At 36.6% G+C, this 27,926-nt stretch overlaps 1 protein-coding gene across 3 annotated transcripts in view; it reads right to left on the bottom strand.

Annotated features, from left to right (window-relative positions):
* Positions 1–27,926, bottom strand: part of PRKACB (protein kinase cAMP-activated catalytic subunit beta) — a 68,578-nt gene that overhangs the window by 12,370 nt on the left and 28,282 nt on the right. The window contains exons 1-3 of one of the 3 annotated variants that reach the window (XM_068690927.1): positions 22,704–22,965; positions 5,113–5,174; positions 4,046–4,174 (exon numbers count right to left, since the gene is read on the bottom strand). In XM_068690927.1, coding sequence (XP_068547028.1) covers positions 4,046–4,174; positions 5,113–5,174; positions 22,704–22,887 — 375 coding nt within the window. In that variant the 5' untranslated portion in view covers positions 22,888–22,965. Of the gene's footprint in view, positions 1–4,045; positions 4,175–5,112; positions 5,175–19,105; positions 19,389–22,703; positions 22,966–27,926 lie in introns of those variants that run through there. The other 2 variants (XM_068690930.1, XM_068690928.1) reach the window with 2 other exon arrangements.

Raw genomic sequence — 27,926 nt, 5'->3', positions numbered from 1 at the left:
TACAGATAGCCAAAAACCCCAGTTTTACTGTTACTGCACTTATTACTAGGTACAGTAGCAGTAATAAGAATGGATTAAAAAAAAATTAACCATTCTAAAGAGTAATATTCATGAAATATGGTTTGCAGATAACTGGAGAAATAGTGTTTCTTACTGCGTGCTTAGTATAAGAAACACTAAAGAAAACATCTCTCTACGTTTTCTCAATAATTGCTTGCTATTGTAACAGAGATACTTCTGCAGCAAGATGCCAGTTCAATAAATTCCATTAATTCCAGCTTAGCTAAGAAAGGCAGGAATGTGTGTCAGACATTAACTATGAATTTTGTCATGTGTGAACAGGAGTAACCTAACTTATTTTATAGGGTTTGTACATTAGTAAGGAGAAGACTAAGGAAAATATACACTCAAAGTTTCTATTCTTATAAACAGTTACTTCTGCCAGACCTTTCAGTGGATTTTGCTTTTCTGCTTTATACCAAACTGCTCAGTGAAAGAATTAAAAAAAATAAATGCTATCTTCTTGGAATACATTACAATGTTAACATACTGACAAGACTGTGAGCAGCACATTTCTGATCTCTACTCTTTCTCAGGAATTAACAATTTGTTTCCTGGTGTTAAACCCCAACATTGTGTAATTAATTCTTTACATTTTACTTAATCCCTATTGCCCAATTTATCTGCATCTTATTTTGAGAATGGCACGATTCCCAACTTAATTTTTTTTTAACATAGGAAACATGAAGAAAATGTACAAGACTAATCAAAACAAGCAAATCTAACTGCTATAAATAACAGAAAAGCATGACGTGCCAACTCTGACTGAAACTGAGTTTAAATTTAACTATCCTTTAGATGCAAGAGGTAATAGCTACAAATAATAAGAAAACTTTCTTGAAAGGAATTTTATACAAAAGAAATTGCAAATTGAAAATAGATTTAATATTTGCAATCACAGATCTTTGTGGACCAAATCCAAATTTTGCACTGAGGCACAGGAACACACTACTGCAGCAAAAAAACACCTCAACAACAAAACAATGAATCAGCTCATTTGTGGGAAGTGTTCCCTTTGTCCCTAAAAAACTATGGTATTGGAATTACTTTGGCCCTCAAAAATAGCAAGCTAAGGTTATAGTTTGATATTGTGAAGCGTTCAGCTTCTAGACAAGATTTTACCACCCTTCCTGCAACTTCTGCTTCTTAGATTGTGAAGGGTGATTGGCAACAATATCGCAGACTGAAACTGCTGTTTAACACTTCATGCTATTGAACTGGAGCTTCAGATAACAGAACTTTGCTCACATTTAAACTCAGGCTAAGGGTATGTCCAACGAGAGCTTCCTGTAGATCAAATGATATCCACCAACGGAAGATTCTCCCATAACTTGCTTGCGAATGAGCTTTTGTTAACAAAATTTTATTTCCAAAAACAGTTGTGTGATGAAATGAAGCAAGCAATGTTGCTTTGCTAAATCAAGGCAGGCAAATAAAGGAATAACAACCCTACACACAAAAAAATGGCTAGATCGTGTAATACTAACTTTTATATTTTGTTTCTTGTCTATAGGAACCAGACATAAGATTAGATAAAAAAAAAAAAAGGGACATTGAATTGGTCCATCCATTATGTAATACGGTTTAATATCTTCCTTTAAGTTGCTTCCTTTATGATGAAGAACTAGTGAATTCTCCAGAAAATGTACTTACTGAAATTATTAGACATTTTTGAAAAGAAATATAAGTGCGTATTTGATATAGGAACGATTGACAGGAAGCCAACACCAAAGAATAGCTCTCACAATTAAATAAACTCTTTCCTCAAATGACAGAGTTCCTAGCAATTTTCTGTGTTTATAAAATAGCAGCTGGACTTTCCTGTGGTCTCCTACAGCCAAACAGAGCTGCCAAGCAACCACTCCAGAACCAGGAAGCAAGCAGGGACCGATTGCTCAGGTGTATTTGCCCTGTGGCTAAAGACCCCAAGGACAAGCTAGCTGAGCCTGAGAGGCAGCGCTTCCTCAGGCCACACTTGGTTAATGTGCCTTGAGAATTAGAAGAGTTGAACACTGTGATCAGGCTCCTTAGTAAAACTGCTTCCCAGTTCAAAAGCAGGGGGCTGCCACCCAGCCAGGCTGCAAACAGCTCTGCAGCAGGCCCACATCTCCTGAGGTGGCGAGACCCAAGCGCTATGGGGTCAGCGGCTGATGCCAGGGCTCGTGCTCTGGACCCCTGCAAATGCCTAAGCATTGGTCTCAGCCCGAGTACTGTGAGAACCGACCTGATAACTGGCACGTGTACTTCATAAAGGAACACTTCAGACTTGTGCTCACATAGAGACATCTAGTTTACTAATAGAAGACTGTCACCTTGATGCAAAAATCTTCAAATATCTTTAACCCTATGAATGTTTTACTGAAAGTCCACTGTAATCATTCAAAATGTGAATTTGTGTCTTTACCAGGTAGTTTTAAAGCAACAGCTAGTTAGTAGTAATCAGTTGGTTTTTTTTTGTTTGTTTGTTTTTTGTTTTTTTTTTTAAATCTTCAGACTATTTTTATGGCAGTTTTCTGAAGATGTAATCTCCTAAATTGCTCTAGTGTGCTCTAGTGACAAAAGCTCAGCTAATCCTGTGAGAGGTTTCAAAGAGAAATAAATTAAATAAATCAAAAGCTTGACAATGGGCTCTCCCCACACACATGGGATGCTCATGCTCATCATGCCTTGCTTTGCAGTAAAGCTTCCTGCAGAATTCATCAGCCATACTGAGGGAACAAGGGGTGGAAATGGTCTGGGATGGTCAGGTATACTAAGTTGGAAAGCCTTTTAAATTTAACTGGATGATTTCTGCATTTTTTATTTTAAATAAACGTTATAAAAAGAAGTTATAGGAAAATGCTAAAGTTGTAACTAAAAAAAAAGAGCTTTGTCAAATCAAAAAATGCCAAAATTAACACTATAAAGATAACTACTTTAGCTTTTTCTTCACTAACCATTATAGAGGAGTCTTTAATTAAATTAACACATTATTTAAGGTCAAGGACACCAAATCACATGTAAAGAACACTGGAATTGCAACTCACAGAAAATGGTTTGCTTGTGCCTCTGCCATGGTACCATTGCATAAAATTACTTGAGAATGTAATAAAACTTGAGTGCAAGAGTCCACATTGTAGCAGTGTTGACTTTCATTTGATCATTTTCTTGTTTTTAAATTCTGTTTACTAGATTAAGGTGTTCTTAACATGACTTTTTAATTTGTTATATAAAAGCAAAGGTAAGTATGGTGCCTTATAAAGTAATAGAAGTTGTTATTTTGAGGATCTTAGAAGCCAAGTTCTAAATAATGTACTTCTGTAAAAGATGTCAAACCATTAAAAATTAACTATATTGATAACTTGCTTAAGATACCATTTAGTGTTACAGTAAAAATACAGATTCAGACTACGGAATTGAAGTTTTCAACACAGAATTTTTACTGTATGACAGCTGTTCTAAGGGACCGATTACTGTTCTATCTATGCAGTTAATATAGATGCAACAGGAATATTATATAATTATGCATACAAAAACTAATTTGGATCCCACTGCATCAAGAATGGAAAACAAATGATTCAAACAATTTGTTAAATTATATTTCACAAATTTTGAAAAATTCCTAGCCTTCTAGAATTCCCAAGCTACCACGCAAAATTGTAAAACAAAGTTTTTTTTCCCTTTCAATACAGTACTACATTTGCTATTGCCAAAGAGTATGTAGATCATATTACAAAAGGTAAGCAAAGAATCACATTTACTAATGCCTTGAACACTACTAATTCTCTTTAGCCAGCCATTAGTGTTAAGGGATGTTGTAAGAATTCTACACATTCCCCAAAACAAACTGCTGGCTAAAAAGTTCAGTCAGCTGCTTGAAGTATCACCAGTATTCAAATGCAGTAAGCAAAAGCACAAATACGTGCAATGCAGTTTAGTCACAGTTACCAGACCTTTATCTACTTCAAACTCTTGTACTGCAAAAGACACTAAAATTTACACCAACCTTCTGTTTGTCCAGTATCTTCATAGCATAATACTGTTCTGTGGCTTTATGTTTCACCATCATAACTCTCCCGAATGATCCTGTTCCTAGGGTTTTTTGCCTCTCAAAATCATCTAGGCCAGCAGTATTCTACATATACAAGGATATAATGGTATTATTTACAATTTAATACCCAGAGACAATTTTAATTATATGAATTGAAATCATTTATTAAAGACAACTGAGTAAAATTAAATTTATCAAAGACAACAAGCTATAGGCAACTTAGAGTTATGTCACGACTGACAAATTTGAATAAGAGATTTTATATTGCACTCATTGAAACAAAGAAGCTTAATTGAATTGTGTGAACATTTCTATAATTTGTTCATACAGATGACACAAGCTTAGTAAGAAGAACTTGGCTGTAAACAAATTATGTACGTAATAATCAGATAAAGCCCTCATGCTCCACAAGCAAGAACATAAGAGCCTGCAAAATTCTAGAACCAAGCTCTTGACAAAGTGCTACAGGAGAGCTGTCTGGAAACAATATCACAGCTATTCATTCAAAACATTTGAGATGCTGCTTCAATAAACAAATTACCACCCTCTTCCACTCTCCCCATCCCTCCCCTCCAAGAAAAAGTCCACCCCTTCAACTTTTGGAAGATTTCTCTTGAGCTCCTTAACCTGTCCCCAAGCTCTAGGCAGCATATTCTTTCTTAATAGCATGGGATAATGATTAGCAAGGTAAATTACAGATCCATGTAATGTTTAGTGTTATAAAAGCCAGCTAAAATATGATCACAGATTTTGAATTTTGTCATGCTGATCACAAAGAATTTTCTGTAAGAGAAAGTGGCAATTCAGCATGACCATTTCAACAGCTCATACCTAGAGAAGACCTGAGCATCTCCGCTGATGAAAGTGAGAAAACTGACTTCCAAAATGGAAACTCTTTTGAAAATTGCATTAAACTTTCTTCAGTTTTCTGTGCTGCTCATTACAAACTGACAACACACTTAAAACACGCTATGAAAAAAAATGCAGTAAAGAAAATTATTCAATTCTTAAATGATTGATACCTGAGGGGGGCTTTCCCATTTTCTTAAAAAGTCTTCTTTGGCTTTGGCTAGGAACTCTTTCACTGAAAACACACACAAAAAAAATTTCATTAATGAGAGTCATCATGGATGTGATAGAGACGCTTTGTTAACAAAATATATCATCTTCATTATCAACTTTATTCTCCAGTTTATAAGGTACTATATTTACCTTTATGAAAGCGAGCACCAATATCTCAAATTTCTACAATGATCTCCAGGGGATCTGTAAGCTTTCTGGAGTAACTACAGAACTCTACACACGTTACTTAAACTACAACAGCTCTAATAACTCACAACACTGTATACGCAAGCAGGCTTTAAGGTGATGCAAAACTTTCTTTATTTGACTGGGGAAGAAAAGAAAACAAACACCTGACATTTAAATTACCATTCCGCAAAGAAAAATATTTTACCATTTTTTAAGATAAAGTTACATTGTCTTTCAGCTGATTAGCGTAATGTCAAGCTCACTGCTCCCCCCATCACCTTCAAAAAAAGGCTGTTTGCAAGCTCAAGAACCAAAGGCACAGCATTACTGCAAGCAGACAAAACACAACAGGGCTACAACACTGCACATAGATATGCCCACAGTCAAAGAATAAGTATTTTTAATATTAATTTTGCATTGAAATTGAAGGAATTAATAACTGCAAAATTCTGGGTGACTGTTTAAAATGTGCACCAACATATTTTGTTCGGATAATCTTTCAGCTGTTCTATTTTTTGAACACCAATTATCAGCCAGATCAAAGTAGATTACTTAAGGCACAGCCATAAACGAGAGGCATTTCTGTGATTCTGAAAAAGTCACAGAATTAGAAGAAAATATCATACTGGTTTTGTGTTTTCTGAATTAATTCACATAACACAACGTTAATAACAGTGGATTTTCTGTACTATGTTCTGCCATAAGCAATTTCTAACAATACTCAGTAATATGCCAATATTATTCTGGTCAATGACTAGAAATATATGGTTTAGGAACTGTATTTTACCTTCAGATGCTCACAGAAAATTAGGTTTATGAGTGGCCATAAACAATCATCTGATGAATCAGAACAATTTTGTGCTTTTCCTTTCAGAGAATACTGATGTCTACACAGAGAACTTTTCTCCTACCATACTTCTGTTACTGGCACAGTATCAGCAGTGGTAAAAACAGTGGCAGCCCTGGAATAGACTGGTCCCGATTTTTTTGTTTGGTTGTTTTTGTTTTCATATGGGATTTAACTGTAGCAAAATACTCAAAGGAGCCTTACAGTTCCTACCATCACTGGCTCTGATGGAACAGCATCAAAACAACAGAAATTTCAGAAAAATTGTCAAAAGGTCTGGCAGGCAACAACATTAGAAGGGTGATTAAACCATGACATTCCCTCAGTACTTTTAAGAGAAACAGAGAGGAGGGACATATTTATTACTTTAAATTTATGTGTAAGTAGAATAAGAAAGCAGTTTATGTCAAATGAATTATAGAAATTAATTGGCATTGAAACTCACTGAAAGTTTAAAAAAATTATTTTAATGGGTAGCCAGTAAAATGTTTGACACGTTTATCCTAAGTGGGGAAAATATTTCCATTGTTTTCAAATTATGTGGGCTACTTATTTAATGACTTTTAATGATTCTCATTTGAGAAAAGGACAGGATTTCCTGTGACATGAAGTAAATTCAACATAAAAAGGGAATGTAATAATGTCCAAATTCATGTACGATGATCCCTCTTCTACTAGGAAAACAGAGATGGCTATTGATGAAGTGATAATTATTTATAATTTTCTTTTGGACATAAATTGACGTCAAAATAACATGAGCATTATTTTCTCTTAATGCCAAGAAAAAAATATTAAGATGATCATTAAGATTACCAGAGAGCCAAGCTTCAAACTTAAGCTACTGTAGTTAGGAAACAAACATTAACTTTGCTTTAACATGATACATCACAAACAAAACATGAAATATATATATATATATATATATATATATATATATATATGTATATGTATATCTTGGTACAACGTCTTAAATATCCCTCACACAATTTCTGTTGTTCATATAAAGGTATTTTAAGTTTCCATATCTCTCGTACTGAAATAGGATTTTCAGTATTTATGAGAAATATACCATTATATCTACATGTAATTATCTTTTTCTCAGTTCTACTTATGGAATAAAGAATGTGTATGATAAAATTGTAATCCATCCGCAAATATTCAAACTGGGGAATCATGGAAAAAATGAGCCTCTATTCTAGAAAAATCAGGAAGCCACAAGCTCTCCTTCAATACAGAATGTCCACCTTACACTTCTTTACTTTTGTTCTTTTCTTGGAAAGTGGCACTGAGCACATATTTTCAAAATCAAGCTACCAAATGGCATTAATTCACTCTTAAAACCCTCATATTTTAAAAACAATTTCATATTTTTATGCGTGTTTTTAGAGAAAGTGTGTTAAATTTTGCTTGGTTCTTATTTTCAGAGGTTCCCTGGGCTCCTACACCACAGTGAAATTCAGGAAGTGATTTCAAATCAAATTTAGGCAACTTAAGGGCGTCACTTCAGTCACTTCTGAAAACAGGACTTAGAATTGGAAATAGCACAGGTTCTTTTGACAACTGAATCTCAATCACGAACCATTAGCTCTTGCTTTAGGAGAACACATTTTATTTCTACAGTTTGAGTGCTGAATCAGTATTTCTGCTAATTAGTTATGGTTTGTAGTGGCCATTGGTATTATTTTCATGATGCAAACAAACAGGTTTATCAGACAATGACTTTGAAGTTTTCTTCACGTGCACATTTTTAGCCACTTTACATTGCTACAGTATGACTTTTTCAATTTATTATTATTTTTGTTTTTGTTTTTCAGATCTTTAAACTGTTCCTAGTATCTGTGACTTTGGGCACGAATGAAAGAATGAGCATACCAAAGGTCTCTATAGGTCCCCAAAGGGTTTGCAGGAACATTCACCCACACAGATGAGATGATGAAGAGAGGAAAGAAAGAGAAAAAAAAAAGTTTTATGCATTTCCACAACAAACACATAGAAAACACAAATACATTCCACCCATTCCCCTCCCCACTCAGGGATGGACCCTGTAATAAACCAGCCCTTTCCCACACAGACAGAATGACTCATGCTACACCACAGAATGTTTGAGCAAAGATTACCAAACGAAAAAAGAGGGAAAAAAAAAAAAGAAAACACACCAAAGGCAGCTAAATTCAGTATGAGAAAAGATGATGCATCACAGAAATAAGCACAGCTCATAAAACTTCAGGAGATCAAGTTGGCATCTTTAATAAATAACCTGTTCTGATACAAACACATCCAAGGAACCGTTGCTAACAAAAGTGTATCTATCTTCATTGCAGCATGCAGGATCACAATAAAACCTGTAATCAGGTGATCTTCCCACTACTTATCATTTTGTTCCAAAAGACAGCATGTGTGAATTGCATAGCATGTGGTGGGTAGCACAGAAATGGAAAACAGTCTCCAAAAATTTCACAACCAAATTTCAGTCCCATTACCCAACAACAGCAACAAAGCCACACAAAAAGCACAGATGAAATTACTGTATACAATCTGGAATGAATACTTGAATTCTTTGTGGTACCTTTACAATTACAATTTAATTTTCTAAAACTTTCAAAAAAAACACAAAGAAGATTTTTATATACGTGTTCCCATAAGCACCGAAAAACTAATGCAAGGATCAATCGTGAATTCACAAATGGCTAAGTGAAGTGAAGATTTTGATGATGCAAGGAGTGTTAGCAAAGACCAACAAACAGACCCTATTCAGACTGATTTCACTGACACAGTACACGATTGAGTGAAGGAGGTTGAAACTAAAGGAGGAAAAGCTGTTGTTCAAGAAAGGAAGGTGCTGGAAGGCAAGGGCAAAGCACAAGTGAAAACAGCAGCACAAAAGCCATGCGTAGGATCAAACTATGGGAGCACCAAGTAAGGACACCAGCTGGAACTGGAAGGGCTGCACAAGTGGCCCAAAGGTTAGGTGGGCACAAACACACTCCGTTAACCTCCGATAATCTAGTTCTTCACCACCAGCAAGCCCAATTGTTAGTGGGAAAAGCAAGTTTCACACAAGGTAAACACACAAGGTGTGTAGAAGGAAACTGGGGGAGATTCAGAAAAGCATACTAAGAAGTGCGATGATGGCCAAGGAGATGATTTTTTTTTTATATAAAACTGAAAGTTTATAACTTCTGCCTGCATCCGTTAAAAATCTGTTCAGAAGAAATCCTACAGGTGCACACAGCTGGACAAGAAATACGTAAGCTATTACTTGTATATCGCAGATGACATGAGACTTGGCCTATGGATATCTGTATTCAGAACGAAAGAAAAATGGTGATACACAGGAGAGTCTGCTAAAAGAGACTTTTAAGGGAAGTGGAGAGTAGGATAGAAGTACATTATGTAACAAAATCCAGCCACTTCAATGCACAGTACAACACAACGATATGGAATTAGCTATCAGACGGTTTCTTAATTGTCCCTGGTCATATGAATCCAAGAGCTTCCTGTTCAAATAAGCTTAGTTTTCAAGTGACAAAACCCATCTGGTCACAATGAAAAAGTGCTTGTAGCTGGCACTTGCAGTTCAGAGAGGCCACTGCTCCTCAGCTGCTCTCCGTCAGGAAGAATCGGAATGCTTAAAATTTGAGCTCAAGATCCTGAGGTTCCCAGGTAGCACTAGCATACAAGGAGATACTTAAAAAAAAAAAAAAAAAAAAAAAAAAGAAATGAACACCACCTACCCCTCCCCAACCTGCCTCCCCCCCAGTCCCTAAACCCACCTCCAAACAACAGGGGAAACGTAGCGAATAGATGTTATCTAACAGTGCCTTGACACAGAACACAATATTTTCGTTTAATTGTTTTGTGGACTAACTTTTGTATGAAAAGTTAGCAGGGCTATAGAAAAAAAAGGGTATTACAAAGAGCACTCTGGCCTGAAACAAGAAAAGCCTTGGAAAGCTCCTGAAACAACTAAGCGGGTTAGGACCTCTCAGCTGCAGGGGTGCAATTAGAGCACAGGGGAAAGGGGTCACAGATGGAGGAGTCCTGAAGAGTTAACATAAATTGCATTGCCTTTCTCCCACCTCCCACGTGCACTGTATTTGTTATTCTCAAGCACATCTCCCACAGGAGACAGTGAGCCAGAATTTTTTTTGGAAAAAAAACAACAACAAAAAAACTATTTGGATAGGATTTATGGCAAGAAAGCAAGAACTAAACTGATTAAGACCAAACATTGGGCACCACTACAAACCCCCATCTGCTGTGCTAAATGCCAATCTCTGCTTGGTATTTAGAATGCCCTTTATCAAAATACAATTCAATTTATGTTCCAAAACTGTAATATAATTACTTGAAAACTGGAATTAAATGGGATATTTAATTAAAATCTCCGAATTTCATTTAATGGAAAAATGAATATGTATCTGATAAATATAATTGTATATTATGGTTTAGGCTTAAACATTATCGAGACGTACAGGGAATCCTGTGGTTACAATACCGCATTTCAGAAACGAGAGAAGCATTCAAGTCAAGAGTTCCAAGCCTAATTCTTGCACCATTAACCTTAAATCTCTTTCAATTTCTTTTAACTTTCATTAGGAAGAGCACTATCACAAGGCTTACAAGTTTTCTTTTTACCCTGGTATATCTTTAAAAATGAACACAACTATGTATTAAATATTACGCGTTCAAAGGAAGTAGTGTGAACAAGAGTTAACATTTTAATAGCTAGAACGCACTTCCAAACAGAAGCTGATGTGGTATCACTGAAACACTGTCGACAAAAACAAAAGGCTTTGCTTCTCACAAGGTGAAAACAATGGAGAAAAAAAGTCCAATGTGATATTAAGGCTGTAATATGAGGCCCAGCCAATCCTTTCTTAATACTGTGGTGAAAAGCACTTATTGGCTCTGTTGTCACAAACCGCCCACTGATAACTTTGTCTTGTTCCTGCTCTAAAAGTTGTAAGGTCACTAAGGCTAGATCAATAAACTCTGTACCAATTTAATATCTCATCTATCAGCTTTCTGACTTTAAGAGCAAAGTTTTGATCTTATATTTCCACTGCAATTTTAATTACAATAAAAACTGGTGTTGAAGATCATACTACTAACTTAGCAACTGCAATAGATAAGAATTTAACATCAAATATATATACATGGAACACTTTTGAAATACAAAAACTAAAACTTCTTAGTAAATGAAGGTTCATGTAAGAATTATTAAATGCATAGAAGTTTGCTATTAGAATGCAACTGCTATTAATTAAAGTGCATACTGTAAACACTTCTATGGAATACTGGGAATGACTGGTAAGAAGTAGAGAACAAAAGAGTATGGAAAAGCCATGGAGAAAAAGGGAGAGGAACAGGATAGAGTAAATTAGGAGTAATTACAGCCGCAGTGGCTGAAGACTAGGAAATAGCACTGGAATCTGATTTCAGGGGGAGCTTATTCAGGAATTAACATTACTGCACATTGCAAATTAAAAGATAAGAAAAACTTGTGTTTTACAACTCCAGATATTGAACGCAGGCAATTTTTAATTTATTTTTATTTATTTATTTATTTTAAGTCTTGAGCTAGACTGTATTTTGTCAGTCTTGTAAGAGAAAATGAATCCCTCTTCCAACCCCCTGGGGCTGCATGCTACAATTTTAAGCTGTAAATTAAACAAAGCTGAAGTCTTATTGTTCACCTCTTTACTTGGCTGGTATGAAAGCAGACAGACCGTGCAAGAGATGCGACAGATTTAGACAAACCAAAACAGGAGGTGAATTTTCAGCTATCAGAGATAATGGCTATCTTTCTTGAATGCAGCGGGGATGATACTCTACTGCATACAACTGCCACAGTCAGACTGACTTTCTTCTTCCTTCTATTTTTATCAGAAATAAAATTGGTTTTATTTCCAAATCTCACTGTTAATCTTTTGTTTGCCCTTATTTATCATTTTAAATCATAAAGCACTGGTCCAAGCAGAGGCAGCAAACCCCACTAATGCCAAACATGCAACACAATAGAAACCAATCCAGAGAGACTGGATGAAACCCAACCAGCACCGAGTCACTTAAATTGTGAATCCCTGAAGTCTTGCTAAAATGAAACCTCACCAAAATTTGTAATTGAATATACTTCATTAAACAAACAAAGTGACTCCTCCCTCAAGACACACAGATAAATGCTATGCATTCCAGTTATACCAAAAGCCTTTCTTCCTCTCTGCCAAAACCAACCAAGCAAAATCCATGAACCAAGCTGGGATTTATTATTCAAATCCTAAATTGTTGATTATATACAAGATTTCCTCAATGCTGACAAGCAGAATAGCTCCATCCATACATCCAAGCATGGGATGTGACCCAAAATCTCTGGCAGATCCCTGTCGAACATGAGAGGCCCTCTAGGCATTTAGGGTGGCACCTTTTTTTCTTGCCCAAGCTTCCCTTTCAAATGAAAGCATTCTAGCAACCTGTCTCTGATTAAAGTAGGTTGTATATATTTTTTTCCTCCTGTTCTCTAAAAACACCAGTTACAACTGCCATACAGTTTCTTCTGTAATGCCTTAAAACTAATCTTTAGCCTAAGGAAAGGAGTCTCTCATGTACCTTGTTCCTGTCCTTCAACGTTCACTGAAGGGAGTTACTCCAGACTGCCAAGATGACACACTCCTATATATGCTTCCTTTCTCGCAACAATCCACATGCTTTGAGGCTTGGAAGTCCATGAAACAGCAATTTGATTTGTAAGGCTGCAGTTTACTGTTCAATAAAGACTAGTATATATATATAAGCACTGCTTCAAAGAACAAACAAACAAATAAACAACCCATCCTGTCCTCCCACAATCATTTATTCCCTGCCTCAATATCATGAGTTTCCATGAAAGAGGAAAAGCACCCTGTGGCTGCCTGCCAAGCCAGGTTGGGGAGTTAGGCCAGATTAGGGAGTAATGGGCTGAAGGCAGGGGAGAACAAGGGAAGCTCATTTTAATCCAAAGCAACTCTCAGTTCTTTTCATGGCATGAATGCTTCCCCCAGGGTGAGAGAAAGACAAGTCAGGGGGAACAGGCAAATGTATGGGACAGAAAACATCACAGAATGGTTTGGGTTGGAAGGGACCTTAAAGACCATCTGGTTCCAACCCCCTGTGATGGGCAGGGACACCTACCACCAGCCCAGGCTGCCCAAAGCCCCATCCAGCCTGGCCTTGGGCACTGCCAGTGATGGGGCATCCACAGCTTCTCTGGGCAGCCTGTGTCAGGGCCTCACCACCCTCTGAGTAAATAATTTCTTCCTTATATCTAAGCTAAAACCTACCCTCTTTTAGGTTAAAGCCATCACCACTTGTCTTATCACCGTACCCCCTGAGAAAGAGTCCCTCTCCCGCAGGCCCCCCTTGGGTACTGGCAGGCTGCTATAAGGTCTCCCTGAAGCCTTCTCTTCTCCAGGCTGAACAACCTCAGCTCCCTCAGCCTGTCTGCATAGTAGAATGCTCCAGCCCAAGAACTGCACCTTTTCTGAAGTACTGCCAGTTTGTGCTAGTTTAACACAACCTGAACGAATTGCACTGGACTACTGGAAAGGTTTCTGAGTAATAATTCTATTTTTAAGTTATTAATCTCCACTTATTCTATTAGATCAGTTAATTCTCTTAATGTAAAATTTTAAATTAATAAATTATAAGTTTAATACAATTACTTTCAAGTGCAGTGCTTAACACTCCCTATGTATAAAATTTGATCATACATCTAATTTAACAAAAGGTTATGTGAAGAAGTGTTAACATATGAAATCCTCAATTATTTTATGTTGATATGCTTTGCAAGGAACTGGGAATTATCTATGCAGTACCACTCTCTACAGTTGTAGCTGAACTTAACCAGCAAGTAATCAAAAATGCTGCAACTATCACAGAATCTGTAGTGTCAAAGACCTCCTTCCTCTGTCAAACATAATAGGTATTACTTCACAAAGAAAACTGAAAACTGTGGTAAAATTGCGAAATTTTAAGCAGCTCTTTTTCTGCAGTGCATATATTTCCATGGTTACCATGTGGGAAAAAAAAAATAAGAATAAATTTTAAGAATGAGTTCCAAGAACAAAATTTTCTAGGGCACTACTAGAAAATATGTTATAACTCTATCTACATTCCTGGGTAAAGGTTGTTAGTAAATTCTGCTAAATATAAATTCAAAAACACTAAGCAAAATGTTTACAGCATCTCCTACAGTTTTACTCCAACTAAGCTTCCCACCCCTCTGCAGTGTAAGTACTAATGGGCTAGCACCAACTTTCCTCTCTATACTACTGCCCCACCTTCCCTCCTCATAAAAGTTCCTTGACTGAAAAGAGTCACATAGTACTGGGCAGCTATCACTGAGAGTGTTTTATGGTTAGATAGCTAAAAACTGTAAGCAAAAATCTGCAGGTAGCTAGTTGGTCTGCATATTGACCAATACATTTCCTGCAAAATATCCTTCATAAAAATAGATGTACTCATGCACAAATAAATACCCTTTTCTTTAGAAGTAGCCCAAGTTTTATTAAACTCATTTTTTCCTTGTATTCCAAACTAAGCGCCTTCAGTGGCTGTTCACTATTTGGTTGCATTTTACAAGTTACTCAGGAAGAGTAGCTCTAGTGTTGCTTTTATTTTTTTCTGAATATTTCATACAAGGCATCAAAATAGTAGATACGCCAATCTTGGTTTAACTGTGCTCATTTCAAAGTCTACTTCCTGCAACACAACTTTGTCCCAGCCCTTACATTAACAAAACCATACACACTCCCATACACATGCACTTGAATCAATAACTTCACAGCTGTCAGAGTATATCAGCAAAATAGCTCTTCATCTCTTTGCAAGACTTGGGAATCTGACACATCACAACACTGACATATCTCCTGCAGATCATATTTCAATATTCATTTTCAATATTTACAGGAAATGGTTGCCTGCAGCAGCTAGCCAATTAGTAGAGGTTCGTTTATAACCTTAGATAGCAGAGACTTCCTGAATAAGGAAGTAAGTCTTATGCAAATAAACATAATTCACTATTCAACACATCAAGTGACAACAAATTCTTGTTCGCCTTAGGATTAGGGTAGGTGAAAAGTAGATAAGAGTGTTCGCTATCCATTCTGATAATGAATGGAACTTCAGAGAAAACAGGTTTATGGTCAGTACTTCGATAAAAAGCAGGCACAAAATTTGCACAGAATTTAGTCGTAAACCCTACAAAAATGTAAATATTAATAATAATAATAAAGCAACGAAAATACAAGTTCTTAATGAGCTTTCAGAAACAAGAATGAGTAAAAGAAAGTACCAAACCCATTAGTCAGGTTATAAAATGCCTCTTAATGACCTCAACAATTAAAGATGTGAAATGCATGCTGCAAACTTTGGCTTACAGCAGCAATACCAGCAGCAATTTTTTGAGGAAATAACAAGAAATAATTACATAAACTATTTGAGATATAAAGTAAAAAACAAGAAGAAAATCTGTTAAAATATATATATATATATATGTAAGAATCATAACAGAAAATAGAGTAAGCCACAGTTCAGCTGAGATGCAAGATTACAACGTACCAGGTACCCATTCCTTTGGAAGCAACCCAAATTTTATTAAATTCATTTTTTTGCCCATACTCTAAACTAAGCACCCTGAGGGACTGTTCTCTGTAGGGATGCGTTTTAAGAACTACATCAAAGCAGCTCATGTTGCTTTTTCTTTTTTCAGATATTTCATATGAAAACCAGAACAGAACATGAACCCAGCTCAACATCTAAGAACTTAACCTAGTCTATTGTCAGAGGCTAACTAGTACCTTTGGGTAAGTTTTTCAAGAAAGATACCATTAATCCTATGAGATGCATTCTTCACAGTCTCTTCGGCAGGGGGAAACATTGTTCATTTGTCTTTCTCAACAACTACCCGTGTCAATTGGAAAATAAATAACTGTAGCTTGGTAGCAGTACTGATGTGTAACACCTCTAGATTCCTCATTAATCTTACAATTTTCTAAAACATTATTTTTAGAAATAATTCTTTTAACTAATGACACACAGTCCTGTCCCCTGATCTTCATAATGAACTTCTAAATTCAGTCAGTCCAAATTGTACTTTTATAAATCAGTCCAAATTACAGCAGATCTTCAACTTCAAGGCTCCTTTGTTACACATTCCCATCTTTTCTTCCATTACCTCACAATAGGAACCTTCACTCAACCCTATTTTGCTGTGATGTCACTCCCCAGTGCTCAACTGCTGTAGTTTCAAATACTTCTGCAAGCTAGTTGTACCTTGCTCTTAAAAGATGGCTGTAACACACACAGGTAAGATATTAATACTACGCCCTTACTCCTGACATGCTCCTCTTCTCCAGTGCCTCCAAAGCTTGACAGTAACTCGGCGGATGGAGGCTATTAGCATTGCTCACACTCCTCATACTGCTCCATCTGTCTACGCACATATGGCAACTACTATCTTAAAAGTATCATTTCTGGATCAGCCATTACCTCTTTATTGCCAGTTTTTGAAAGTATTACCCAACTGTAGACATGATGTTACTAAGAGCATTAAGGCTATTACTTGTGAAACACAAGACCTGCCAGAACAATACCTGTCCTTTATCTGTTATGGAATGTCCTGCTCTTCAAACCAAAACAAACCATAAACCAAGGAAAACAAGAAACAAGGCCCGTGAAAGGCAAACAGTTCTTCATTCTCCCCAGTCTTCCCAGAAAAAAAAAATTATCTCTTGGAATTTTTATCTCTTGGAGAGGAGAGGAAAAAAAAAAGCAAGCAAGCCATTTTTGTTTAGAATTAGTTTCACCTGCATCCACCCTTTACAACGACAGCATCTAGTTTTAACCACTTAAAGGGTGTAAAACTGCTGCAGCAAGGATAACCACAAAGGTGCACTAAACAGCAAAAGTACTTGAAATGGGGAAATGTTTGTACTGAAGAAAATATAATTCTCACTCAAGGGAGCATGAGATATTCACCTTTCCCTTGTCAAAATTACTCTTCTAATTTGTAGATATTTTTGATTGGGAACAGACACTTGTAAAAAATTGCATCTATTTTTTTTTATTTTTAATGGACCTAGGAGCACGTATGTCAAGATGAATATAATCTACAGATGCAAATTGTGGAATAAAGCTTCCTGGGGTAAAAGCAAACAAACAAAATGAACCCCTGTAACCTCTTTTTCACCTATTTTTTTTTGTGAAAAAAAATATTCCCATAAAATTGCTCCATCATAACACAATAAAAAAGGAAGGAAAAAAACACTTAAGCAGCAAAATCTAAAATTGCTATAGCTGACTTCCACAAATCTTAATTCTGGTGGAAGCTGCAACTGTAAGAGAAACAGACAAAAAGCTGAGGAAAAAGCCAGCATCATGATGGTGATCAGTGAAAAAACAGAGAGCCTTCCTGACTCCAAAATAGAGACCTCTTCACACGTGGAATAACGTGGCTGCATGATGCTGAGGAAATGCATGGCTATAGTTTGCCCCTTGCTTGGAAGAGAGCCACGAAGGGGTGAGGCTGCCTGCTTGGCCCTGCCATGTGCTTGTGCTGGCTCGCAGGTGCTCGACAGGGCTCCATCAGCTCCCTGCCCAGCTCCTGTCAGCATCCATACAGGGCAGAGTCTGGACCACCTCTTTCCAGGACAGGCTGCGTTTAGGTTTACTTACACGGTCATGATGCTGTAACACTGATTTTCATAACGTATATGCAAAGTTCTGAAATTTGTCTTGTAACAGTACCGGTTTTGACACTTGCATATTGTTGTACTTTGTATGCTGAGGAAATGACGGCAACACTTTCCTTTTCAGGGAAGATGACCTCAAAACATTTGTATGAGATAAGTACATATAAACTGGTATTAGATAAGGCAGTGGGATGACTCCTCCCACTCAATCTCATGCCTTGTACAAAAGTGAAATCTTCGTAAAAATAGTCCTTTAAATTTGTAGGACAAAGCGAAACCACACAGCCATACATAAACCCTGCATGCATGATTAACTATTTTTTTCTTTTTAAGCAATCTCTAAACTTAAGTCATTTTCGAAAGCTCCAGATTATCCACATGAAACAATAAGGCATCATGCCAGATACTATTGCATTTGTGCTTTCTGCAAACCATTTTCACGGACATCTTGTTCTAAAAAATTGCATATAAGTTATTTAAATATTTAGATGCAACTTTCATTAATATTCCAAGGAAGAATAAAGTACTTCATAATTGCATTAATTCAAAGTACTTTATAATAATCAATCACGCTGTTTTTAGAAAGCAACTACCTGCCTGATAAGTTTCCTCGGTATATTATAATATCTCATTTTTAATGAGGCTCCCCTTCCCTACTTCCATGAATGACCAGAACTATTCTGCTATCCCATCATTTAGAAAGAATAAAGACCTAATAGAATAAGCTGGTTCAGATGAAAAAGAACAAAAGCTAGTTCAGAATTTTAGGTGATAATTACAATAATTTCAGAAGTTTTTTTTAAATTTGTATCAATTAACATAAAATAATTTAATATGAGTGGCACAGAAAATTAAGTAAACTGACATACACAGCATTCAATTATAAAATTCACCATATCTTATTCTGTGTCTTATTCAATGATTTGGAACAGTTATTTCTAAGATAAAGCTTTAAAATATTTAATATTTAAAATATTAAATACTAATTATGCAAAACAAGATGTTTAATAAGAATACTAATCTTTAAGACTAGTAATTTTTAATAGAAATCCACAGTAAGTAGATTACAAAAACAAAGAGATCAGTGCTCGATGAAGCTATGCAGACAAGAAAGGGAAACCTGGTAGATTTTTCCTGATTGTGAAGACAGAACAAAAAATAGTGTCAAAGGTAATAGAAAAGACTTACCATTCATGCTGAATAGCTTATTTTCAGAAACATATTGCTCCTAATATTAATCCAACAGTTGATAAAGTATGTTAATCCCTACAAAAAATCAGTGCTTCAATCTCTAAACACAACTATACACTAACTGGAAAGAGAAAGCACACAGAATCCAGAGCTTCTCTTCCTTACGAGCTCCTTCTGATGCAAAAATCTGCGAAGCACAAGATAGCAGTAGTAAACTAAAATCAATATTCAGCACACGGGTATTTGGTTTTGCTCATTAACTACTTCTGTTCTGACCAGTGCTACCTATTCATGCCCAAAGCAACTCAAAATGGCAGGGGAAAAAAAGCATGCAAACACCAGGAGGTTTTAAGATGTTCTCAATTATATCAAGCACTGGTTGTTTCCATGGCAACCTTAGACCAGAATTATCTGTTGACTTGTACCCAACTAGTAGTTATTCTAAAGCTTTAATCAATTCACACAATGTACTCTGTACATTATTTCATATTTCGGATATATTTTTCCCTACACGTACATATATCTAGCAATTATTTATCTAAATCTGTAAGATATTCCATAGCATTTAAAAGTGTATCGATATGTTGAATCAGAGAGCAAACAGAATTCCTTTGACTATTCACCATCCATCCATTTACAATTTAGAGACTACAAGAATTTGAAGGTGACAGAAAGATGCAATAGTGGTGACTCTCCTGACCATTGCTGTCAATCCAAGTTGTTATTATGGTCTCTTATTTTGCACAGATTTGGAAAATACCCGTATCATCTTAAGAACAAAAGATTTACACTGATTTTGCTGCCTCTACATTCAAAATCGAGCAGCCTCATTGTCCTTTCTGTTCCCACTTCACTCTTTCAAAAAGAAAAAAAAAAAAAACAAAAAAAAAACACACACACACACACACACAAATCAAAACATAGGTTTTGCATAGTTGCTATTGGTAGAAATCAAGACGTCTGAAACTGAGAGTGAAATATATCCTTCTGCTGACTACCACCAGCATATCCCTTTCATCTTCTGGCTGTGCAGCACAACTGACCTGATTACTACTAGCTCAATGCGTACACTCACACATGCACTCAGTCAAGTTTTTAAAATAGATTCAAAGGCCTGTGGTATCCCGTACCACCTCTGCCCCTACTGGATTCTAAGGATTTTACACAGCAAATTTATTTCATACATTAACTAAGAATGCAAGGCATGTTAGAAAAAAAAAATGTATGTTCTATAATAACAAAACAATGAAGCAAAGGAATTAAATAAATTTCAAAATCAACAACTAAAAAAAACCCTGAGGCCTTAGGCAACATGTGAAAGCACGCTAGGCCACAACACTTGATGACTGACAACACTTAGCGAAGTCCACCTGATAACAAGCAACTCCTTCACCTTCAACAAACCCAGAGCTTTAGCAGTAACTGCTTGTACAAAGACATACACAGAAACAGACCTGTTATAATACTGCTTTACAGCAGTGTTAATATATTAACTTTCTGTTCAAATCAATTCAATTTCAAACCTAGAGCCACAACAAAAATCTCCTTTCCAAACTTTTTTTTTTTTTTAAGGAATGTAAAGGAGTGCTTTTGCCTTGAACTCAGGAGTAATTCACACTAAGCATCTGCTATTTAGCTTCACCTAAAACCTAACAAGGCCATCCCCTAAGTTGCAGTTACACGTGCAGAACAGTTGAGAATATCCAAATATCCTTACAAAACAAACACCAGTATCTTTCCAAAGCACTGCTTATTCATTAAGCTCTGTGAAATTAATCAGCAACCTGTTTTCAGGTGACCCAACGTGATTCTATGACATTGAATTGTCAGGTAGAAAATAACTGTTTCTTACATTTTTCCTTTGTAATGATGCAAAGAATCGTCACAGATGATGCATTTTTCTGCAGACACAACTGCGAGTCAGTAGCAGACAGAAATACAAGCGCCCTTTACTTCCTGTCACTCCTTAAGCCACGGTGGTAGTGAAACAAGAATCCTGAAATGCAGGCTTAGTCCATGTGTACCAACAATTATTATTATTTTTATCTTTTACTTATCATCAAATAGAGAGTTAAGATTCAGGATAAATATCCAAAATGTCATCCTGAAACTAAAGCTACAAGATAACCAATATTCAGCTACCAACTCAGTAAGTTTTCTTCAGAAAAATTACATCCAGCCACTGTGCTTAATTATTACTCAAAATGGCATTTAAAGAACAACCATTTTCACCATGTTTATCATCGAAAGACACGACAGTCCATTTCCTCATCACGCATGTCATACAAGGAAGCTTGCCTTAAATAGACAGAGGAAAAAAACAGCAGAGACTTGTACACAAACAGGTCACAATTTGTGAATGTCAGTAGGTCAATATCATTTTTTTCTCCATTATATAAACAAAAGTGCTTCAATGTTATTTTTTCAAATAGCTATTTACATAAAAAAGAGCTTATACGTAAACAGAAGTTAGAATCTATTTTTACCGAGCTGAAAATATTTTGGAGAAGTGGAAGCTCGGAGTTTATGTACTTTCAGCATTTATCTTCCTAACAAAACTAGTCAATCCTTTTCCATCTCATTCTGGAGACCAAGATTTCATCTATTTTAGGTCAATGCATTAACACTTTTTTGTTTCCATGTTTACTGCTTATCCTCTGAGAACAGATTCATTCCAAGCTCATAAACCGTTTCAAACTGAAAGCAAGGAGATGTATAAATGCTGATTTTCTTCATGCTAACACTGATGTTAGGCATTTCAAATAAGGCCTATTTTCGATTGAAATAACTGTGCTATCCCAAATCCATCAATGAATCTAAAATTTGGAACAGAATTACCATCAATTACCATACTGCAACATCTTAAAATGAGGATTTAACCATAGAGATAATTACTTTGCAAAAAATGCATTGCTGTACAAGGAAAAAATAATCAAATGGCAATTTACTTACATTGTGATATTTCTGAAATCTCTTTTATTAGCCAAAATGCAATCATGAAGTTTTAGTCCATACAAATGCATATTGTTAACTAATAACTAATGCAACTGTTAACTAATTAAGAAATTAAAGCTAATGCTATTCATCATATTTGAAACTAAACACAATTTTGTTTACTACTGTATAGAGCATTCTGATATATCATTCACAATAAAATGAAAAAAATAAAAATCCCCTATAATAAGTATAATCTGTGCAGCCATGTCTGCGTACTCCAAAGTTCAAACATTATAATTTTAAACAAGTTTTCTATTTCTGCTGAACTAGCAGATTTAATTTGAAAATAAAGGAAGTAATTTAGAAGTAAAAATTGGGGTGAGGGCTTGCTAAAACAAGTCATCTGTGCTTTAACAGAACGGGACCAGCCATAAATTCTAGTGCCAGCCACCCAGCCCATGAAACAGCCCCCCACGTCTCTGTGCATGATGCAATATGTTACTCTTCAAATTAATGCCTTTAGATAATGAATTGCAAAGTCGTCCCTGGAATGTATCGCAGAGCAACGTTCGTATTCAATCACGAACATGCACGCTCTTCAATTGCTATGCAAATTGAAGACAGAATATCTATAAAATAAACAAAGGAACCTACTTACTTGATTTGTCCCACAGGACAGCAAGTTCAGAGAAATGGCTCTCATTTTCCAGAGGCACTCTCTGTTCATGTGTACCACCCTTTGAGTGCCTATGGAAGAGGCGGTTAGCGAAACCTTCCAGTCTCTGGAGCGCGGTGGCAGTCCCTGTGCACTGGTTACAAGGTACCTCCTTCTGAGCTGCCATCTATACGCACTGGCGACTTTTAGAAAAGCAAAACAGAAAATATCTAAAAGGAGCTGGACAAGTCAGAAACACTAAGAGCTACGCATGTGTCAAACTTCCTGTATGCAGTGTTTTCTAACCACTGCTCTGGTCTACTTCCTGTTAAGAAAACCTGTATAATGCACTGTTTTATACTGTTAAGAGTCTCTTTTCACGTCAATTGAAAACTGTTTTTTTTTTAATTATTATAATTTTAAACCAAACAACTGCAATAACTGCTGTAGATTTTCATAGCTTTTTAGTGTGCGTATTTTATATTAAAATACATTTAAAAAAATTAAAATACCATAAACAACTTATTCCGAAGATCAGAAGCCAGATATGTGTATATTTTTAACTTACCGCAACCATGCATGAAAAAAAAGCGACTATTCTGCAGTTCATACCCTGTTAGTAAAATGGAGTACTAACATCACTGTCACAGCTTAACCAGGTGTAATCTAATCATTAACAATCCCATATTTTCAACTAAGCAACTTTCTAAACAACGTGGTTGCTTGCAGAAACTGCTGAAGAAACCATTACCACAAAAAATATATTGTTTTCCTCCTTTGAGGAAAATCAGACTGAATTTGAATTCATGTTCATGTGAACAAGAGTGCATTATACTTACCCAGACTGAGTTCTACTTACTCCAAGAATGAAACAAATGATTTTAGCTTTTTCAGCAATAAGCTCCCAGAACAAACAGCACTGGCAGACCCTTATCTAGCCGCATACTCACTCTCCCAACTCCAGAGGCAGCTGGAAGGAGTCACAAAGTCACGGTCACTGGCTCCTGACATTGCTTATGTCAAAGCCTTGCGTGCAGTCTTGTGGAATTACACAAGGAGGATTTTTCATTCACAAGAAATTTGAATGTTTTCAACTGCAGACTAAGTCTAGAGAGTGTCATTCTTAATGGTTCAGAACATTGGGGAAATAAATTGAAAGTGGTATTTAATGCTAAATTATATTAACTTTTAAAATTATGTAATTTTGCATGCTTACAATGAGTAATACTAAAAATCCATTTTTGTGAAAATGGAAACACATACATTGGGCAACTTTCCCAGTGTATCTTCAGCACATATAAGACGTGGTTTCTTAAAAATTTAGAACTATTCTTAAGTAAGATTGAAATAACTTTTCACAATCTGTCTCCTGTCTTACAGTCAACATGTTGATGATACACCTCTTATTTTTCACCACCATACTTCTCACTGAATAGTTTCCAAATGCAGCAGATATCCATCCTTGGACATTACATAACTATTTCATAACAGCTCTGCATTTTCAGAAAAAAAACTATGACAAGAAAACCACCTATATTAATGATGAAACAATAAGAATGCTGAAGAACAGACTTTACAGATCTGGCTGCATTCCTCAAAATAGTAACTTAGAGTTGTCACCATTGACCCCAGTCAGGGGAACAGTTTAAATTTCTAGCCCCTGCACAAAGCACAGAAATGCAGGCTCTAGATATACTCTAGACTTTTTTTTTTCTTCCAGCACCTGTTCAAAATTCAGGACCAACTTGTCTAAATACTGACACTTTACACATTGCTTTGCAAATCTGGATGAGAACCTGTTGTCTTGTGGGTGACCAGGCTGCTCTCTCCTATCAGGTTCTGGTGCTGCAGCCTCCCCTGGATCCCAGCCCACCAAAGGTCATTTTTTACCTTAAGCCTTCCTGGCTTTTACCTACTTTGTCTCAGGATCATTGCTGACTTCCACGACACCTCCCAGGTTCAAGGCTTTGCTGCCAGAAACAGGAGCTAGCGATGACCATGAGGGTTAGCTTACCTTACTGGGGGCACGAATAGGCAGAGAGCAGATAGCTTATATACCACATATAACCAATCACTTTATGGTGGAGCAATGCTATGCCAGCTTCTATATAAGAAATATTTACAAAAGTTAAAGACAACAGCATGCTTATTTTCCCATCCAGTGAACATTTCAGAACTGGAAGAGCCCCTCTGGATTTGCACAGCCATACTCCCCTGTAGTTTACAGTAAGTGTCTGTGCGTCCAGGGAATCCTTCCAAGCAACTTTATTTTCTCTGACCTTTACTGCTTCCTCCAGTACTCATCATTCTCCCCTCCCCTGATTCTGCACCTTTTTTTTCACAGTACTGTCGCCTTATCTTTTGCACAAGTGTCTTTCACACATTTAGCTCCCCTGATCTCAGGAAAGGTAATTTACAAAATTCACATCACTTCACATTATGTGTGTTAGAGTCTACCAACCCTCTAGTGTCAAATCAAGAGATGTGAGAACTGCTGAAGCGCATCTCTGCCCACCAAAATTCAGAGTTTTGAATACACCCAAGTGACTAGCCCGGACACTTGAATGAGGTGTCAAAACTAGGGAGCAGAAACAGCCAGCCTCTGAGACGAGAGAAGTGAACTGGTTTAAGTGAAAACAGGCTATGAAAAATAGATTATTAAAAGATAGCCTAAGAGAAAACTTGGGTTTACTAGTGTTTTTTTAAAAAAATACTACCAATAGATACCATCACAGACATTCTGGTCCACAAGCAAAATATGAAAAAAAAAAGTACTGGTCATACCCATCATTTATTATTCAAGCATTGATAGAACAGATAGCAATGTACTTCTGTAATAGATGAATTTTTTTTGGCATTGATCAGCATTGCCCAAGGACAACACAAAACACCACCGCACTGACTTTCTTTGAGGCCCACATCCCATGTGGACTTCAGGGTCTTCATACGACATCCACAGTTTTCAGAGGTGGAACCTCCTATTTCCTTTTAGCTAATCTTTCATCTTATTGACAGACCAATACTTCCAGACCAATTCAGCATTAATTCATTCACACCAAGTATTATTTTTTAATATTATAAATGCTAAGCATGGAGTACACCAGCTCTGACATAGTATTTTACTCCCCAAAAGCTCAGTAATCAGCAACAGATGATTCTTTGTCAGAAACAAAATTCTGTACCTGTGCTTACCTTAGGATTTTCACTGGCTAGCCAATAGTGCTTTTCCTTAGAACAGTTTGTAAATCTTTAAATACAATTAAACATTTACACAGACATCTGCAAACAGACCTGAAGTCATCTTACTCATGCTGCTCTGAGCTGGAAGAAGAACCAGGGCCAGCTTTGATCTAGAGCCGTGCAGTGCCTGTCGTTAAGGTGGTATGCCCTCCAAGAAAGGAAGGAGGCTGTGCCCCATCCACACCACCACCATCCCTGTGTTCTACCACCTCAGTACGACCCAGTACAACCAAAGTCACCTCAGGTGTATGTCAACCTCTGTGCACAGGTGTGACCCATGTAATGCCAGGCCTGATGAAGATGCATTTAACTCTCACTGAATGATTTTTACACTACAGTCTGTGACCTAGGAAACTTTATTTCAGATCTTTCCTAAAATACGTCATGTTTGAAGACCTTACAGCTGGCCAGCTGCAGTCCATAATTTCCTAGAGCTGAGCACCATTGAAAATTGCTCTTTGTTCGCACACCAAGCCTGAGCTGACAAGACACGGCTCCTGGCAGAGCGCTCGCAGCTCTGGCATGCGACAGGACGCCAGCCATGTGCACATGGAGCTACTGACACCTCTTCCCGAGTACCAGTCGGCTCAAGCAGGCTAGGGGTACAATTTAAGGAACGTGTTAGTCACATTGGAAAAGTAGAAGCACTGAAGCAGCTCCTTTCTAACAGATATCTGAAGTGCCTGTTCTATAAGAGATAATGAAGATCCAACTTCTCTCCTTCTTGCAACCCAAACCAACACTGAAACGGTAAAAACTTCCTTTAGGTAAAAATTTTATTTTCACTTAACTCTAGTCACTAAGTCTTGGAAGTTTTAAAACACACTAAAAAAACAGATGTGGGTAGGAGATTCAGCTATGAATGTTTATATTACGTGTGTAAATTATAGTATTTTGATAAAGAACATTTCAGTAAAAATTCTTAATGTACCATCCTGTAGCTTTATTAAAAAAAAAAAAAAAAAACCAACAAACAGAACATAACAGTGACAGCCATAGAAACAGGCTAGCACTGTGGTGCTTTAATCTGAAAAAGGCAACAAATCCATCTGCACTTTTCCTGACTGCCAGCCCATAACCTAGTGTGCATTTCCCAGCAGCCGAAACCCAGAGTACATATTTCAGACACTGGTAACAAAGCACAGCAGTATAACCTGGCCAGAGACTTTCAGCTTCTTGATGAAAAAAAGTCAAGAATAGCATAACAAGATAGACTATTTATTTTTTTAATCGTTTCTGCTACCACATCATTTCTGTTTCTAGGAAGTTTCTAGGAAGCAATTCCACCCTTACCATTCAAGTCTTAAAAATTAACAGTTAAGGAAGAGCACCCTCCTTTCCTCCAAGAACATAGAGATGGCTGAGTAACAGTATCACCTGTACATTCCTGCTTCATGCGCATTTTTCTATATTCATTTCTTATAGCTTTAAAGTATTTAAAGTGTTCCCCCAAAAGAGTTACTATGATCTCCCTGAACTTTATAGTACTAAGTGAAATAATATGAAAAACTACAGCACGACTGTATGTTGCTGAAATGCATTTATCTCACTCCTAGGAACTAATGCCATTCACAGAACTGAAGCTCCCTTACAGTGTCAGAACTGGAACATCTTCCCATCAATTGCATGAAGGCTAACCAGGAATATCTTACAATAAAAACCACAGAGAAGATAAGTTTTTAAGACAATGAACTATATTCCTTGACAGGATCTTGAAAACTAGAACTATGATGTAAGAAATTCCAGATCACTCCCAGGTAACTAATATTTAGGTCTTAATTCTAATCTGCCAATTTAGTGTTTTCCCAGTTAGCTACAGAGCTGAGTCAACTTGCCTGCTTAAGCATATTTTTTTTCCTAGAGGTTAAAGACAATTTCTTTGCTTTTAAAATAGATGGCTTCATCTTTCCCTTTACGCACCACTTATTTCTACAAAGGTCCAACTTTATTATTATTTATAAATCAGGAGCAAGCAATTATTTGACA

This window comes from Anas acuta, chromosome 8 (genome assembly GCF_963932015.1).
Source record: "Anas acuta chromosome 8, bAnaAcu1.1, whole genome shotgun sequence".
Lineage (NCBI taxonomy): Eukaryota > Metazoa > Chordata > Aves > Anseriformes > Anatidae > Anas > Anas acuta.
The sequence above is the reverse complement of the archived record's forward strand: the minus strand, read 5'-3'. Positions and strand labels throughout refer to the sequence as shown.